At 37.0% G+C, this 14,955-nt stretch overlaps 2 protein-coding genes across 4 annotated transcripts; both read right to left on the bottom strand.

The window, feature by feature from the left end:
- Positions 1 to 1,683: 1,683 nt before the first annotated feature.
- rabif (RAB interacting factor) lies at positions 1,684 to 4,051 on the bottom strand. Of its 2 annotated transcripts, XM_029432695.1 has the most exons (3): positions 3,922 to 4,051; positions 3,258 to 3,409; positions 1,684 to 2,136 (listed from the first exon to the last, which is right to left on the bottom strand). In XM_029432695.1, exons 2-3 carry the CDS (start codon positions 3,399 to 3,401, stop codon positions 1,888 to 1,890), a joined length of 393 nt encoding a protein of 130 aa, XP_029288555.1. In that variant the 5' UTR covers positions 3,402 to 3,409; positions 3,922 to 4,051; the 3' UTR covers positions 1,684 to 1,887. The 2 variants fall into 2 exon arrangements, with proteins under 2 accessions (XP_029288555.1, XP_029288556.1); XM_029432696.1 differs by lacking the exon at positions 3,922 to 4,051 and having other exon boundaries at positions 3,258 to 3,628.
- Positions 4,052 to 5,191: 1,140 nt separating this feature from the next.
- Positions 5,192 to 14,020, bottom strand: adipor1a (adiponectin receptor 1a). Of its 2 annotated transcripts, none has more exons than XM_029432457.1 (8): positions 13,916 to 14,020; positions 11,834 to 12,049; positions 11,639 to 11,752; positions 8,851 to 9,022; positions 8,503 to 8,689; positions 7,651 to 7,838; positions 7,348 to 7,541; positions 5,192 to 7,029 (listed from the first exon to the last, which is right to left on the bottom strand). In XM_029432457.1, exons 2-8 carry the CDS (start codon positions 11,978 to 11,980, stop codon positions 6,901 to 6,903), a joined length of 1,131 nt encoding a protein of 376 aa, XP_029288317.1. In that variant the 5' UTR covers positions 11,981 to 12,049; positions 13,916 to 14,020; the 3' UTR covers positions 5,192 to 6,900. The 2 variants fall into 2 exon arrangements, with proteins under 2 accessions (XP_029288317.1, XP_029288318.1); XM_029432458.1 differs by lacking the exon at positions 13,916 to 14,020 and adding an exon at positions 13,739 to 13,899.
- Between the last annotated feature and the right edge of the window lie 935 nt (positions 14,021 to 14,955).

Here is a 14,955-nt window from a genome sequence, read left to right as displayed (position 1 = left end):
ACTCTACATCCATAATTGTATTTATGTTTGACTCCACCTCCATCACTCACAGTTTAGTCTGCTCACTGATCTGGTGTGGGTTCAGCTGCAGGGTGGGGGCAGAGCCTTTAGTTGATAGGTGCACACACAAAATAACAACGACTACATCATAGAGATCCTCTGGCTGCCACGGAATAATAAATGCCTGAGGGAAATAATTAAATCACGACATCTAGTGGCAAAGATTAGACCTACACCTTAAAATAATGACAGTGTGGAGGTTTTTAATGGCTGGTTCACCCAAGCTGTAAACTGTTTTCATAACAGTATTTCTTCAGTGATTATTATATACAGGTAACAGTGAAGTCTGTGGATCAGCCAGAGTAATCCAGACATTGACTCTGGAGAGTGATGATGCTGTTAGATGTTCTTAAAAAATAAGTTTGCAACTCTATGAGCACCACAAATAAAATTATATTCAAGCCTGCAACCTAAAACTCAACAAAGGGATACAACAAACGTCATGTCTGTCATAATAATTACGTTATTAATTTAGTGTTTGTTTACATAAGAATGTCAATAAGCAACATTTCCATTCACTATTAAACATGATGCCAGAATAACCAGCAGGGTTTTTCCCACCATTATAAGAATAAGGGGTCAAATGTTTCATATTTATTTAAGTGCAGTTTTTGTAAAGTGTCTGGGAGTCCATTTTATTTATTGTTTTTGTGGTATATTTTATTTATTTGGGATATTTTTATATTTCTTTCACAGTCCGATTCCAATATCTGAATATTCTTAAGAATGAATATGCATTTGCTCTTTGAAAGGGTGTAATTGCATTATTATGGTATTATATCAGTAGAATAAAATGGTCTTAAAATTACTGTTTCTTTGCAATTATTTCTGGGACAATCGTCCAACAGAAGTAGTTATCGTGACAGCCCTACATGGACATTTACATGCATTTCCCTGCACATTTGACTATAAGACTACCTTGGCTGTTGAGCAATGTTAAATGATTTGGACTTGCCTTGTTGGTAATTGTGTGTGCTGCAATAACAATTACATAACTGAAAAGTTTTGACAAACTAGTTAAGTTAGTCAGCTTAATGCCTCTTGCAGCACTTTTAGCAAAAAGACATGAAGCAAGCTGAATATCAGGAACTCACTCCCAGTATTTTTAGGGAACAATTACAGATTTTTTTTGAGAAACTTGTTTAGGGCTGCAACAAAAAATAAATTCAATATTTAATGATCTATTGAACGCGTTTCCATTGTATCGATTTACCTATAAAATGTAAAAAGAATAGAGAAAAATGGCCATCACAAGTTCACAAAGCCCCACATATTTTCAAACTGCTTCTGTTTGACCAAAAGTCCTATAAAACCCAAATATATTCAATTTACAATGATAAAAACAACAAAGTAAAGCAATAAATACTCATATTCATGAAGCTTGAATTAGTAAATGCTATATTTTCAATTGACTTTCTTCTATTATCATAATTGTTATTAAATGTTGATTCTTTAATAAGCTGACCGTTTAAGTATTATAATTTAAATAAGCACTAACTCGTGTTAGGATGGACTTTTCTCTCATAAATCTCACTGGAATTCTAACTGGAAAAGAGACGGAGATGAAGATGATGAACTTACATCACAACATCCAGGAAACAGCTTCAGTATTGGTATTCAACATCAACTTCCCAAAAACATCTTTATTAGATCAAGATGTTGTGAGTGGGATAGAGGAGAATGAGAGTGACACAGTCAGTTATCATGAACAATGTACATGTGTGTGATGGATTAGTTTGGGGTCAACTCTGGGAGTAAATCCATGAAAAGAAGCATAGCCTGCAAACACATTTTTTAAAGTTCATGTGTGCTCACTTGCATTTTAGACTATGCATGATTCACCCTTTCCACAGCCACGTAGAAACTTTTCTTGTCATCCAAACAGTGCCAGCCGATTGGTCCAATCTCACAATCTGCACAGATGAGATACTTAATTCTCCCCACGTCCTTAGTGAAGCCCACATTCTCAAAAGTGTACATGTCGTCCACAAACCAGTGGGCGGTCAGAGTGTCCCCGTCCACCGAGCCCTCCGTGGTGCTGAGGCCGCTCTTTTTCCGCATGGATGGTAGGAACAGCTGTTGGAAGAAAACACAACCTCAGATGACATAAAAACACTTCAGAAAGAATTCAAAATGAGTAGTGTACTCGGAGTTTTGGACTTAGTATACACATGAAAAGGTTACCATGTATTCATGTCTTTCTTTGTATATAGTAAGACCTAGCTGCAACAAAGAGATATCAAAATCAGACTACATCCCTCTGGTCCCCAGAAACCTCCAACAGCTGCAACTAAATATTATTTTCATTATCGATTAATCGTTTGTTCTATAACATTTCTGAAAATAGTGAAAAGTATCCATCCCAGTTTCTCAAAGTCCAAGGTGATGTCTTTAAACACCTCTTTTGTAGTCCAAAACCATAAAGGTCCAGAAAAACCATCCAGTATAATGATATAAAAACAGAAAATCTTCATATTTGAGGGTGAAAACAGCATTTTCTACCAGCTGCTTTTCAAGACCCTCCTCCTGATATACAAACCTCTACATGGCCTCGGTATGTATTGTGATCTCAGTGTATACACCCTGCAGATCTTGCTTGTCACAAGGCACCAATCTCCTTCATATTCCTTCAAAGTTCCTAAAGGTCTGCTCTGATTATATGTAACGTTTATACACCTTAGTAATGGAATAGTCGGCCAATTGAGTTACATATTTACTATTGATATGTTACAATTGATTACTGATGGTTGTTGTTTTTGTATTTTATGATTTTAAAACACTGTATGTATGATATGACTATTGACGGTTAATGTTTTTTTTTTTTTACTGTTTTGTGATTACAAAATTATTTTATGTATGACATGTAACCAGGGCGGTCTCAAAGGGTCTTCCCTAGCTAACTAAAGGTTTAATGGAATCTGCTTAGTATCTGGGCCCCTATTCTCCAGCTTTAGATACCTTATCAGTGTGTCCTATTTCACTCTATTATGTATTATGATTGTAGGCTACTTGTATTTTAACTGAAATTGAACTGAAAATAGAAATACTCAAATCAAGTTATGTAGTTATTTGTACAGTACATGTAAATAGCCACACTTAGATGATTTATATTACCAGAGTACAGACTGATTAAATACCCCGAAAACAATATATCAGCGCATTGATGTGAGCCCATCGCCTAATGTCAGACACCATACCTCTTTTTCTGCAAACACAGCCATCCCCGGGCAGAGCACCTTGGATCCGCAGCGCTGACACACGACAGACTTGCTGTTCTTGCCGTCCTCAGACACCAGGTCGGACCGGTTCGTGCTTTCTTCGGACTCTGGATTGCTGTCCATATTGAACCCTGAAAACAAACAGCAGGTTCACTTCGCTGTACATACACTAAAGGCTTAGGACACAGTATCTTCCACCGGCCCGACCGGACTGAGAGCCAAGAGACAGTAACGATAATTAATCGTAAGGGCTAACTGGCTTGTTTTAAATAAGAGTGCTATTTTAACGAAAAGAAAGATGGGGCGCACACAGAGAGTGGACCGGAACTACACACATTCGGAACCTCTGTAGTCCGGATGTCCGTGGCAAAGAAAGTCACTAATGTTTACATTTTCCATTCTCCACAAATATGTATTATAGCAATCTTTACACTGAACCACAGTCTAAAATATTTACGGTAAAGGCCAGCCAGAGGAACTTTAGTTTAACAAATTTAAAAACTACTACACTAACGTTAACTGCCAGCCCCACCCGTTGCATTTATGCTAATATATGTGCTAACACTGAATTCAACAGACAAAAGATAAATAACATTACATATTCATAAACACACACACTTGAATAAATTCAAACAAGACGTACCTAAATGTTGAAGCAAGACAATAAAATCGTAAAACGGACAGATTAGCTAATCCTAGGCTAGCATACTAGCTGGTCTTGAAGTGTACCAGCCACTAAATCTTCTCGTTCAGAAACACATGGTTGTGCTTTGGTTCCGCACCCCATTAAACACGCTCTGTAATATATTCTGCTAACTCTTAGATCTTTTCTTGTAATTACGAGATAGTAACTCATAATTACGAGATATGGTGTCACATTTTTTTCTTTTGTGTGTTTTGTGTGCAAAGTCAAGAATACACATAGTCTTAGTCGTTGTAATAAAGCTCAAATAAATTGATCTAGAAAAAGGAGTCTTAAACATCAGTTGATACAACCTATCCATGGAGTTGTAAGTTCAATAATGATTCGATTGTATATATGGCAAGGGAAACAAGAAAAGGCAACATCTGGAAATCCTTTTTTGTGTTTTCCTTCAGTAAAGAAGAATGTAACAACGTTACAATATTAAATGTAATGTAGAAATTGATGAGTGTTGTTCCTTTTGATTGTCTCCAAAATAATTGTGACTAACCTATTTGAAATAGCAACTGGGTTGTACAATAAATGATGAATAGCACAGAAGATATTTTCTAAACACAAGACTTTTGAGGATGGTCTGTAAAGATTAAATTGAGTTCAGGTCCACCAATGGTGACAGAAATATTCAGATAGTCTGGCATTTTAATACAATTAGATTATGGATCAATTTGTTTCAGCAAAAGAACATGTGATCTTTTTCTAGTGAAGGACATTATTACAGCTGTGGTCACATCCCACACATCTTTCTGCTTTAAGTGACCTCCAACCAGCAGCTCAGCAGAGGAGGGAAATCAACTGATGAGGAGTTTTTGTTTAGCCACGATTTATCTGCATAAACATGGTAACTGTTGATCTCTACAATTCATTAAAACTGCTAAAATAGAGCATTATTTTTTGAAGATGATTTTTTTTCTTTATTACACAGATAGGACAGATAGGCAGGAAAGGGGGAGAAAGAGGGGCGACCTGGAGCAAAGGACCACAGGTCGGATTCAAACCCGGGCTGCTGCAGTAAGGACTCGGCTTCACGTCCTGGGCGCCCCCGGAACACTATTTGAAATACTTTTATGTAAACACAACTTTGTACCGTGATAAGACACAGGATGAGTTGTAGACCACGAATCCCTTTGTCGTCACAGTCACTTACCATTGATGTGACATTTGCAAACGTCGCGAGCTTACATTGTAAGAAACGATTGACAATAAGACACCATGTTTGTACATGTGGAAAAAAATTTATTACAATAATTTTCCAAGATTACCATTAATAAATATTTATGTTTACATTTCAGTGAAATGTATGATTTATCACTTTCTACACAGGACATTACACAAAGTCAAGAATACACATTGTTTTAGTCGTTGTAATAAAGCTTGAATAAGTTGATCTAGAAAAAGGAGTCTTAAACAGCAGTTGATACAACCTATCCATGGAGTTGTAAGTTCAATAATGATTCGATTGTATATATGGCAAGGAAAACAAGAAAAGTCAACATCTGGAAATCCTTGAAGCTCCCTTGACTGTTAAGATAGGCCGTTTTATTTAAAAACATTTCCGTTGGCCTAAGGCACAGGAATACTAAAAGTTTATATCAATCATACATAACACATTTTAAACCCCATACGGTGATTTAAAGTTTTGAATTTAATAGTATACACTAGGTGCATTTGATATTTACACCTCTCATTGCATCGGAAATCTAGCACAAAAGAAATATCTTTAGCAGACAAAAACACAATTTTACCGATCCAGATCTGTACATTGTGCGTCGCCCAGGAACTATTACTCTAAAAATGAAATCGATGTTGTCTGACTGAAACATGATGGCAGGGGAGTTCTTTTAACTTCTACATTTTAAGCATTTTAGTCTAACCTCAACTGAGCAGATACATTGTTGCACAGTTGCAGCTTTTCTGTGCCATTATATAATTTGAAAAGCATTTACTCGCGACTTTTGTCAATTATAACAATGCATCAAAATGCAAAAGAATTTCAAAAAAAGAAACTGAGAAATCAGTTTCCAACCCCTTTGATTTCAAAATATGTTTTGCCAATAATTCTAATGGGCATTACATCGTGTGTTACTCACACATTTATAGGATTTAAGCTCCTTGTTCTTTTCATAATAATGTATTTTTTTTGTTGTAATGTGTATTTAGATTGATTGACTGGGCCTTAAGAGTACAGTTCATTTTTTATTGCAGAGCGGGCATGGGTGGGTTTGTAGCACTCCTTCAGGTTTTAACACACAGCCACACAATCAGTGTCAGCACAGTTAGAAAACATCTGGCAACATCTATACACACTATATGTGCATACTTTCATCCTCCTAATACAAATGTGTGTACAGGCCCTTAAGTCCCTAAATGGCCTTAAACTGCTCTACACCTCACTCCTGTTGGACAGTACATTCATCCTCTAACCTGCATGAAAACTGGGAGGGAGGATAGGAATGGTTTACAGTATGTGCCCTCTGCTACAGCACAAATAATACTCTCTGTGCCCTCTGTGCAATGGTAACAGACTATGAAGAGGTGGGGGTACTAGTGAGCTTCTAAGAAATGACCATCAGTTACAGGAATATATACGATTTTGGTTAAAATCCCATTTTGACCTTACTTGAAAATGTAGACTTCAAGTTTCATAATTATTGAAGAAGTAGTGCCTGTTGAAGATTCCCTCCGTAGTTCAATGGCTAGTTAATGCTACTTTATTGGAGCAAAAAAGAGCCAAACAGAAAGAAGACCACCAAAATCCAAACAAGATGTTAGCAAATCAGAAGTACAGAAGGAGCAACAAGTGAGACTATATTGAATTCCAGCAGCATTTTTAAGTGATTGTGTGTATGCGTGTTTATGTGTTTGTTTGTGTGTGCGTGTGGGACTATAAAGAAAAGTATGAGTAAGTCACAGTCAGGCCTCTCAGAGTAGAGTGTCATCTGTGCATCCTCCCTCGAGGCCATAGCGGAACTCCTGCAGGTTGGAAACCCCGTAGAAATGGACAAATGCCGCGGCCACGACCAGAACATGAAAAATCTGATGAGAGTGGAACTAGAAAGAGAGAAAGAAAATGTTTATGCATCAGTTTCATCTGTCTGTTTGATGAAATGAAAGGAAAATACACTTATTGTCCACAGCTGTCTGAAACAGCTCTTTTGTTTGTTATTATAAATATTCACATGTTATGTAAGAAACAAATGAAACATGGCAGAATTATCCCTCCATTATGGCGAGTATAATATAAGTATCGTAGAACACAATTTATTGGTCAATTTTGTGATTTTTTGTGGGGAAACTAAAGTGTTTGTGCAACTAATCATCTGACTTCCTGAAGTTCGGTTATGTAATGTAAACACATCGAATACTAACCCAGATGTCACACTTTCCAGGAAAATAGCGTTCAGGGATCCTGGCTGCATACAGACCAGCACCAGTGATATACATGGCACCCATCAGGTAGAACCAACCCATCTGGCCGACTGTGGTGGCCTTAACAAAGCCCTCCTCGATGGTGAAGTGCATGGTGGGAACAATGCCGCTTAGTCCAAGACCCATGAACACACCTAAGAGAAGCATGGGCTTCAGTTACTTTGTGTCATTTTGAAAAACTCAACATCTACATTACAATTATCACCCAAAGCACAAATGACAGAGAAATAGATGCACATTAACCTGCTCTTGTAGGTCTGTGACGAGGTGTAGAGAACCGGTCCCACTGGGCCACTATGATGGCGGCAATGCCGAGGACACATACAATGGTGAGGTAGATAAGTCGAGGCTGAGGGGAACAGTAGAACGAGTAGTACAGCCAGGGCACGAAGGAGCCCATGATCAGGAGGGCAATGCCCGAGTAGTCAAGCCTGAAGAGACGGGGTGACACAGAAACAGCTCATGTCTTCACATGTTTCTAAACACGCGTGCATGTACTCAACGCTCTGCTGGGGATCATTCTTACAAGGGACATCAATTCAATCCTTATTGTAACAGTTACATTTCTAAGTGTATCCTAATGTAATACTCACTGTTCATTTAGGACTGTGCATGCACACAAAAGCATACAGTATGATAGTTCAGCCTAAATTAACTTAATGCTACAGAGTAAAAAGTATGTTATAACTATTGTACATATTGTAATAATCGTATTATTGTAGGATCCCTAACAACATCAGGCAAATAAGGGACTGCAGATGAAAACTAGCCTTTCAGATAACCCCGAGACGTTTACATCAGTTTGAATGTTAATTATTAACCCTTTTCAAGTACAAACAGCATCAGTATCAGTGTACAGCTCTGCACCCTGCCATGAACTATGGACCATTCTACCCTGACTAATAATCGCAGGTGTGTCCCTCATCAAGTGTACTAAACTCCTGAAGAATCATACAGATACCTGAAATTAAAAACGTGTTTACTCCAAGAGCAGTTAGTCCAAAATAGTCAATTACTTTGACAGTTACAAATAATTCCCTTAAGACATACGAGGCAAGTATGCAAGAAGCAGTGTTTGGCGGTGTGAGGTCTTACTTTGAAAAGGTGCGAGACACTTTCTCAGAGTGGCAGTAGACGGTATGAAAAAGCCAGGAGAAGCTGAGGCAGAGTACAGCTCCCAGGAAAAACATCCCGAACACCACTTTCTCTTGCAGCGGGGCCATAAAATACATGTTGGGCCGCAGTAGGGTTAACGTGCCCAGACAAATGAATAAGATCAGCCCTGAGGGGAGAAAATAGGCCAGTTTTATTACGAGTCGACAAGAGAAGAGACCAGAGCTATCCAGGTAAAAATGTGTTTTTAACTAACATTAACAATTATAATCTGCTGCTGAAACCTGCTCAACAATTTAAGGAATGTTACGCAATGCGCTTCCTTCTTACCTAACAGGTGAGTCCAGATGTTTCCTGTCTCAGTGTGAATTCGGAAGATACTTCCAAAACAGGCCCTGAAGGAGGGCATCGGTGGCCGATGTCCATGCAGGAGGTAATCGTTGTCCTTGAGCCACTCTGGCAGGACATGGAAAGGGATGACCCTCCAGCGCCCCTCCCAGACCTGAAAAGTAAGAATAGCTTTCAGTCACGTCTCTCGCGGTGAAAGCCCGCGGGGATGATGCGGAGACGGATATTTTGCAATAGACAATTACTTTACATGCAGATTAAATATTTAAAGAGTTTAAGCGCTGATAATCTTTATTAAGATTTAAGTAGAAGAGACACAAAGGGCCTCATGCAAGAACATCTTTAATAGTGTCAGCAGTGGAACAATAAAGGACCCGATAAAGCCAAGAAACGTGGAAAAAGTTAACCTTCAATTAGTGCATAATTAAAGTCGTGAGATATTGATATTGTATTGTTACACAACAGCAGACAATTTAAATGAATGGTGATATTGTTAGACAATATGAATACATTTAGAATTCGAATTGCAGAGTCAGACGGGATAATGTCAACATAATTATGAAGAGTAATTTATATAGGATTTTCAAACTCAAAATTGCTTCCAAGTAATGAAATATATACAACAATACAGAAGTGAAAAACTTAGGTTTGGAATAATTCCACATGACTCCTCCAGCAGGCCTGAACCACTCGTAAACTCAAAATGTTAGAAAATTGGTGAATGAGGCTCGTTCTCCTAAAATCATACAAGATGGTACAAACCACTGCGTACGAGGGCTTCTTGCATGAGGCTTAATGTATTTTGTAAAAGTTCCAAAATAATTGTATATTTTCAAAGTTCTTCACTAGAAGTAAAATCAGCACCCTAAGATTAAAAAATATAATAAACAGGTATACATGTGAATTGAGAAATGTCTGTCTGATTTATTGTAAACCGCCTTCCTCTTGGTCACTCTGAATAGCCATGTATAGCAGACTAAATAATGTGGATTTGTTTTCACCACTGGAGTCGTCTTTAACAAACAGTAAATTAGCCATTCAGGGTTCTTCTCAATATCTAGATGTGTTCTGATGCCATTTTATGGACGAATACGTTTTTCGATGTAAGCTGACACTTTTCTCCCATGGTGCCCCGTGTGTGTCTTATACAACACCCCCCCCCCCCTCCTCCCACACAGACACACACACATATGACTCACTGAAACTACACAGCAGTCACAGCTTAATCCCTGGTTGTTGCTGTTCACCCAGATCTGCAGCTGTGTGTCCATTACCCTCACTGCTAAACTGCAGAACTCTACTACAAGCCCGTTTTATTTATAGAACACCATTCAGACACAGGGCCATTCAAAGCGCTTTACAGAGGCATTACAATTGTATTCAATATAAAAGAAATACAAATTTAAGAAAACATTAAAATTGCATTTTAAAAAGGACAATAAAACAAAAGCAAATAAGTAAAATTTAGAAAGAAATAGCATTTTAAAAAGCAAAATCAGGCAAATAAATAGTTACAGATTCAAAATAAATGATGCATCTCATTTATTGAAAATGTCGCAGTAAAGACAAAAGTTTAAAGCCCTGATTTAAATGAGCTGGCAGTTTCAACAGACCTCAGGTATTCAGGAAGCTTGTTCTACACCTGGTATACAGCTTTGAGATGAACAAGGTGTTGAGTTTCAGCTCATTTTTTGTGGGGCGGTTGCGATATTTAGTCCTAAACTCTTCTTATTCTGCCACATTGTGATGTTTACCAACCGACATTTAACAATCACAATCTACTTTGTCAGATTGAGCTCAATTTATTGTTGAAAGAACCAGAAGTAACTAATGTATTTTATACTTGTTCATTCCTTCACACTCCAGTTTAGGTCGGGAGCAGGGGAGTGAAGTCAGACTGGATAACATGCGCCGACCTGTTCACACCAACTTCAGACACGTGTTTATCCCTTCATCAGTCTGAAAGTATACTTGATTTGATTTTTATTATTATTATTGAGTCATGCATAAATAATACGCCCAGCCCAAACAGGCTTAGAAGACTCAATTATTTAGTAGCAACATTAATTACAAATAATACTAAACAAATAAACAATCCCAATGTTTTTTTTCTCCAAGCTAAAACAAAGATCGCCAATTTTCAGCATCAAAATTAAATAACCATTTAATTACGTCAGTCCACCAAAACATTTCTGGATTTTGACATTTAATTCAATATAGATAATTTTAGTTTATCATAATAAGAATAAAGAAGAACATGTGATTCATTCTCAACTTCTCCTAATTTGCATAATGCACACAACCTGTTTTCTTCAAGGATGTTTAAATCTGCCAACTTCAAGAGGCAGCGGGAGGATTCCTATTCTCAACTGAGCAACTAAAGACCTTTGACTCCTCAATAAGTTTGCTATAACATAAGATTCAGGTCAATAATTGTGCTCGATTTAAATATATGCTCGTAATTTTGGCAACAACATATCTTTTTTCTTCAGATCTAGAAAGTAACTTTCTTCCAATTGTGTTCATACTGCATTATAAATTATTACTGTACGTACATTGTAATTCAGCTTCCTCAAAAATAGCATGCAGTTCTGTAGCCCATGGAGAATTGTGAGATTTACTGCAAACCTTCTTATTGACTCCAAGTTCTGACATAATAAGCAAACCATTACGCTTTAGTAAAAGCTTTTGACTGGCAGTTCAGTCAAATAAGATCTGAATTGTTACCTATATAGGTTTTATGTTTATTAGATTGAGAAGATATGTTTACCTTGTGTACAAACTCCTCCATCTTCTCCATGGCATGGTGAGCCTGAAGAGGTAAAGTTAGGACTTCTCCCACCTCATCATCCTCCTCTTCCTCATCAGCAAGCATTGTTGCTCCCTTTAAAAGAGATCACAAGAGAATACTGAAGCGCCTGAGCCAAAAAAACTTTTCTCTAGGAATTTTGTGAAACAGCATTACCTCTGAATGGGCGCCTTTAGATGCTGTCGGCCGCCCCCCAGCCTCCTCCAGCAGTGGCCCCAGCTCCATCAGCTCAACATCTGGGACATGGCAGTCCTCAGAGATTCGACAGTCTGCATCACTTGCAGACCCGTTTCGGCCTGACATAGGGACACTGCCTGATGACCCACTCACAGAGTCTGTATTCTGCTTCAGAAGGTACACTTCAGTTTCCTCCTGAGCAGCAAGAATCACAATCAGCTTTAGTGGCTTTTGGCTAAGTATGTTGAAAAATACAAGAAGAAAACTTTCTCCAGGTCTCAGAAGTTGTCAAAAAACTCTGCAAAAAACAGATTTACAGGATGATACAAATATAGACAGAACTAAACAAAGACAATACACAAAGATAAGCAAACATAAACAAAATACTATTTATATTATATATATATATATATATATATATATATATATATATATATATATATATATATATATATATATATATATATATATATATATATATATATACATATACAGGCAAAATCGGAATCATTTTTAATGGCCAAGTATTGTGTACACAAACAAGGAATTTGACGCCAATATTTTGTTGCTCTCAATGTTCACAGAAATACAGTACAACTAAAAACAAGGACAACAAAACTGAAGAAAAGGTACATGTAAACATTTGACTACAATGTACAGATATGAAGAAATATATATATATTCTATGTGCCTTTGATATTTTTCTGAGAGAGAACACATTTGCTTCTTTGTTATTTGAAGTTATTTGAAAAATGTATAAAGATATTGATGAAAAAAAGGTTGGAAAACAAACAGTATCTAGGCTATAAGCAGGTCAGATTGTTACTATAAAAATAAGCTGTATGAGGTTTAAATAAGTAGATATTCATTTCACATTTGTGGCTGATATATTATTGGCAGGATTTTGAGCATTTGTATTTTTCAAGGTCAGTTCTTGTAATGTTTTTTCTTTAGGCTATAAATGCTGGTCAATAAGGATAAAAGGTCAGACATTAATTAACCTACATATTAAAAAACACGGTTATATTATCTGTGAAAAGTTTACAACTATTACATATATTTAATCTTTATTCTATTAACTATGAAGGCACGCTAAGATAGAAATAAATACATGTTGCCTTTATCTTCCTTTTTTGCAACTGCAAGATTAGGCTATTATTATCGGCTATGCAATGGTATCAGCCCCAATAAACAGGTCGGTATTCGTGCATCACTAAGTTGCTCTATATACAGGGATGGCTCTGTGTGCATGTATTGATAGATACAGTACAAACAGTCTGCATAGCCTTACATATTACAATGAACGGATATTACGTACACATGCAAGTGCTCATTGTACATTGCACTGTAATGTAGTACAGTAACGTGGTTTAGTATTACAGGATATTGCGGCTCAATAACTTAACATTTAAAGTGATAAACATGTATCTAACTCCCGATTTAAAATGGCTGATTTATAATCTGGGTCGCATGTGAAATCTGTGTTTCATCGATCAGACATTCACAACGAGAGAACAAAGGAGCGGATGAACTTATTTAGATCTATGTCACCGGAAAAGATTATCGGCCGACAAATTTAGTAGTGACAATACTGCAGATATAATACAGAAAACAGACATTTGATACAAGTCTGAGGCTGACAACACACAAAAAACCGTTTAGCAAAGACAGTCAGACGGGTGCTGATTAGCAGCGTCAGACGGAACATGGAGTACAAAATGTAAACAACCGCAAGATACCGACGACTACACGTACATCCATCGTATTGTTACGGTTGGGTACACATCATGTCAAAGAGCTCAATTACATTGTAATTAAAAAACCTGGATACATGTATAAGTTAGCAGGTCACGCATCGCTCATATATCATGTTGCTAACGTTACCTTTTAGCTAGCGCTGAGCTGTTGCTAACCAGTCGAGCAGGCGACACTGGTTTGTGAATATACGTTAACTAGCAACGCGATAAAAGTCCTCACGACGACACCAGCATATAACGCTGTCTATATAACCTATTATACTAACATATGCTATCGCAATTGAATTAAATGGACACAAGTTACCTGACAAGGTAATCTTCAAACCAGGAAGGTGAATTATTTATCGATATGCGAAAAACAATCCTTTCCGGAAGTCGAGAACTCTTCCGTCAACCCAATGAAAATGCTTTTCCGCTTTCTAAAATAAAAGCACCGATTCACGAGTAAAAAAAACAAACAGAAAATGTACGTTGGTCGACAAAAGCCTTCACTTTTTCTAAAAAATGTTTATATATAAAAACAGAAATCGTTTTAAAATAATCTTTTAAAAACGTTTTATCTTTATCATATAAAATGCGTTTACCATAGTGAGTGTTTGGGAAGATTGCAGCATCCCGGAAAGGGGGAAGTGCTGTAGCCTGTTCTAACCTTGTTGATAAGCATGCACCAAGAGATATATTCAAGGATAAGTTTCAATGCAACACATTTTTCTCCTTCAGTCTTATCCCCATGGACGCTCTTGATCGCAAGCAATAAATAATCCTTACAAATAAGAGGAAAATACAGCTTTATATCTCACCCTAACAACAGCTATGTGTTTGCCAAGATAATACCTAATTGTCTTAATCCATTACGTCTTTTTAAGAACAAATAATCACCTTCAATACATACTAGATTTGCAACAATTACTTGATCAACAGAAAAATAATATATAATATGATAAGTAATTTTTAAATGTCAGAAAATGTTGATTTATATCATATTTAACTAAATATCTTTGGGTTTTGGACTGACAAAACAAGACATTTAAAGACATCACCTTAGAGAAACTGGGATGAACATTTTCCAGTATTTTATAGACCAAGCAATTAATCGAGAAAATAATCAGCAGATTAATTGATAATAAAAAAGAATCGTTAGTTGCAGCCCTAATACAACACACATCTTTCAGGTGTGCGCAAATTGCAAAACCAGGTAGAGATGCTAAAATGAAAACTGAGCACAAACAAAAGGTCCTTTTCACAGCAGACATTTTGACTTGTCATAGTAGAAAGAAAAAACCCCCACAAATGATGGCTCTGTATTATTCAAATGTCCCATTAAAGCATGACAGTGATTATCCG

The sequence above is a fragment of the Cottoperca gobio genome, chromosome 5, assembly GCF_900634415.1.
Source record: "Cottoperca gobio chromosome 5, fCotGob3.1, whole genome shotgun sequence".
NCBI classification, from domain to species: Eukaryota; Metazoa; Chordata; class Actinopteri; order Perciformes; family Bovichtidae; genus Cottoperca; species Cottoperca gobio.
Note: the sequence above shows the minus strand (reverse complement) of the source record. Positions and strands in the feature narration are given on the sequence as shown.

Excerpts from the sequence above, each read along its gene's own strand:
- rabif (XM_029432695.1), bottom strand. The coding sequence starts at position 3,401 with ATGGACAGCAATCCAGAGTCCGAAGAAAGCACGAACCGGTCCGACCTG. Across the intron at positions 2,137-3,257 it reads CTGTGTTTGCAGAAAAAGAG|CTGTTCCTACCATCCATGCG; the intron begins GTATGGTGTCTG and ends TTCTTCCAACAG.
- adipor1a (XM_029432457.1), bottom strand. The coding sequence starts at position 11,980 with ATGTCAGGCCGAAACGGGTCTGCAAGTGATGCAGACTGTCGAATCTCT. Across the intron at positions 8,690-8,850 it reads CATCTGGACTCACCTGTTAG|GGCTGATCTTATTCATTTGT; the intron begins GTAAGAAGGAAG and ends TTCTCCCCTCAG. Across the intron at positions 7,839-8,502 it reads GTGTCTCGCACCTTTTCAAA|GCTTGACTACTCGGGCATTG; the intron begins GTAAGACCTCAC and ends CCGTCTCTTCAG.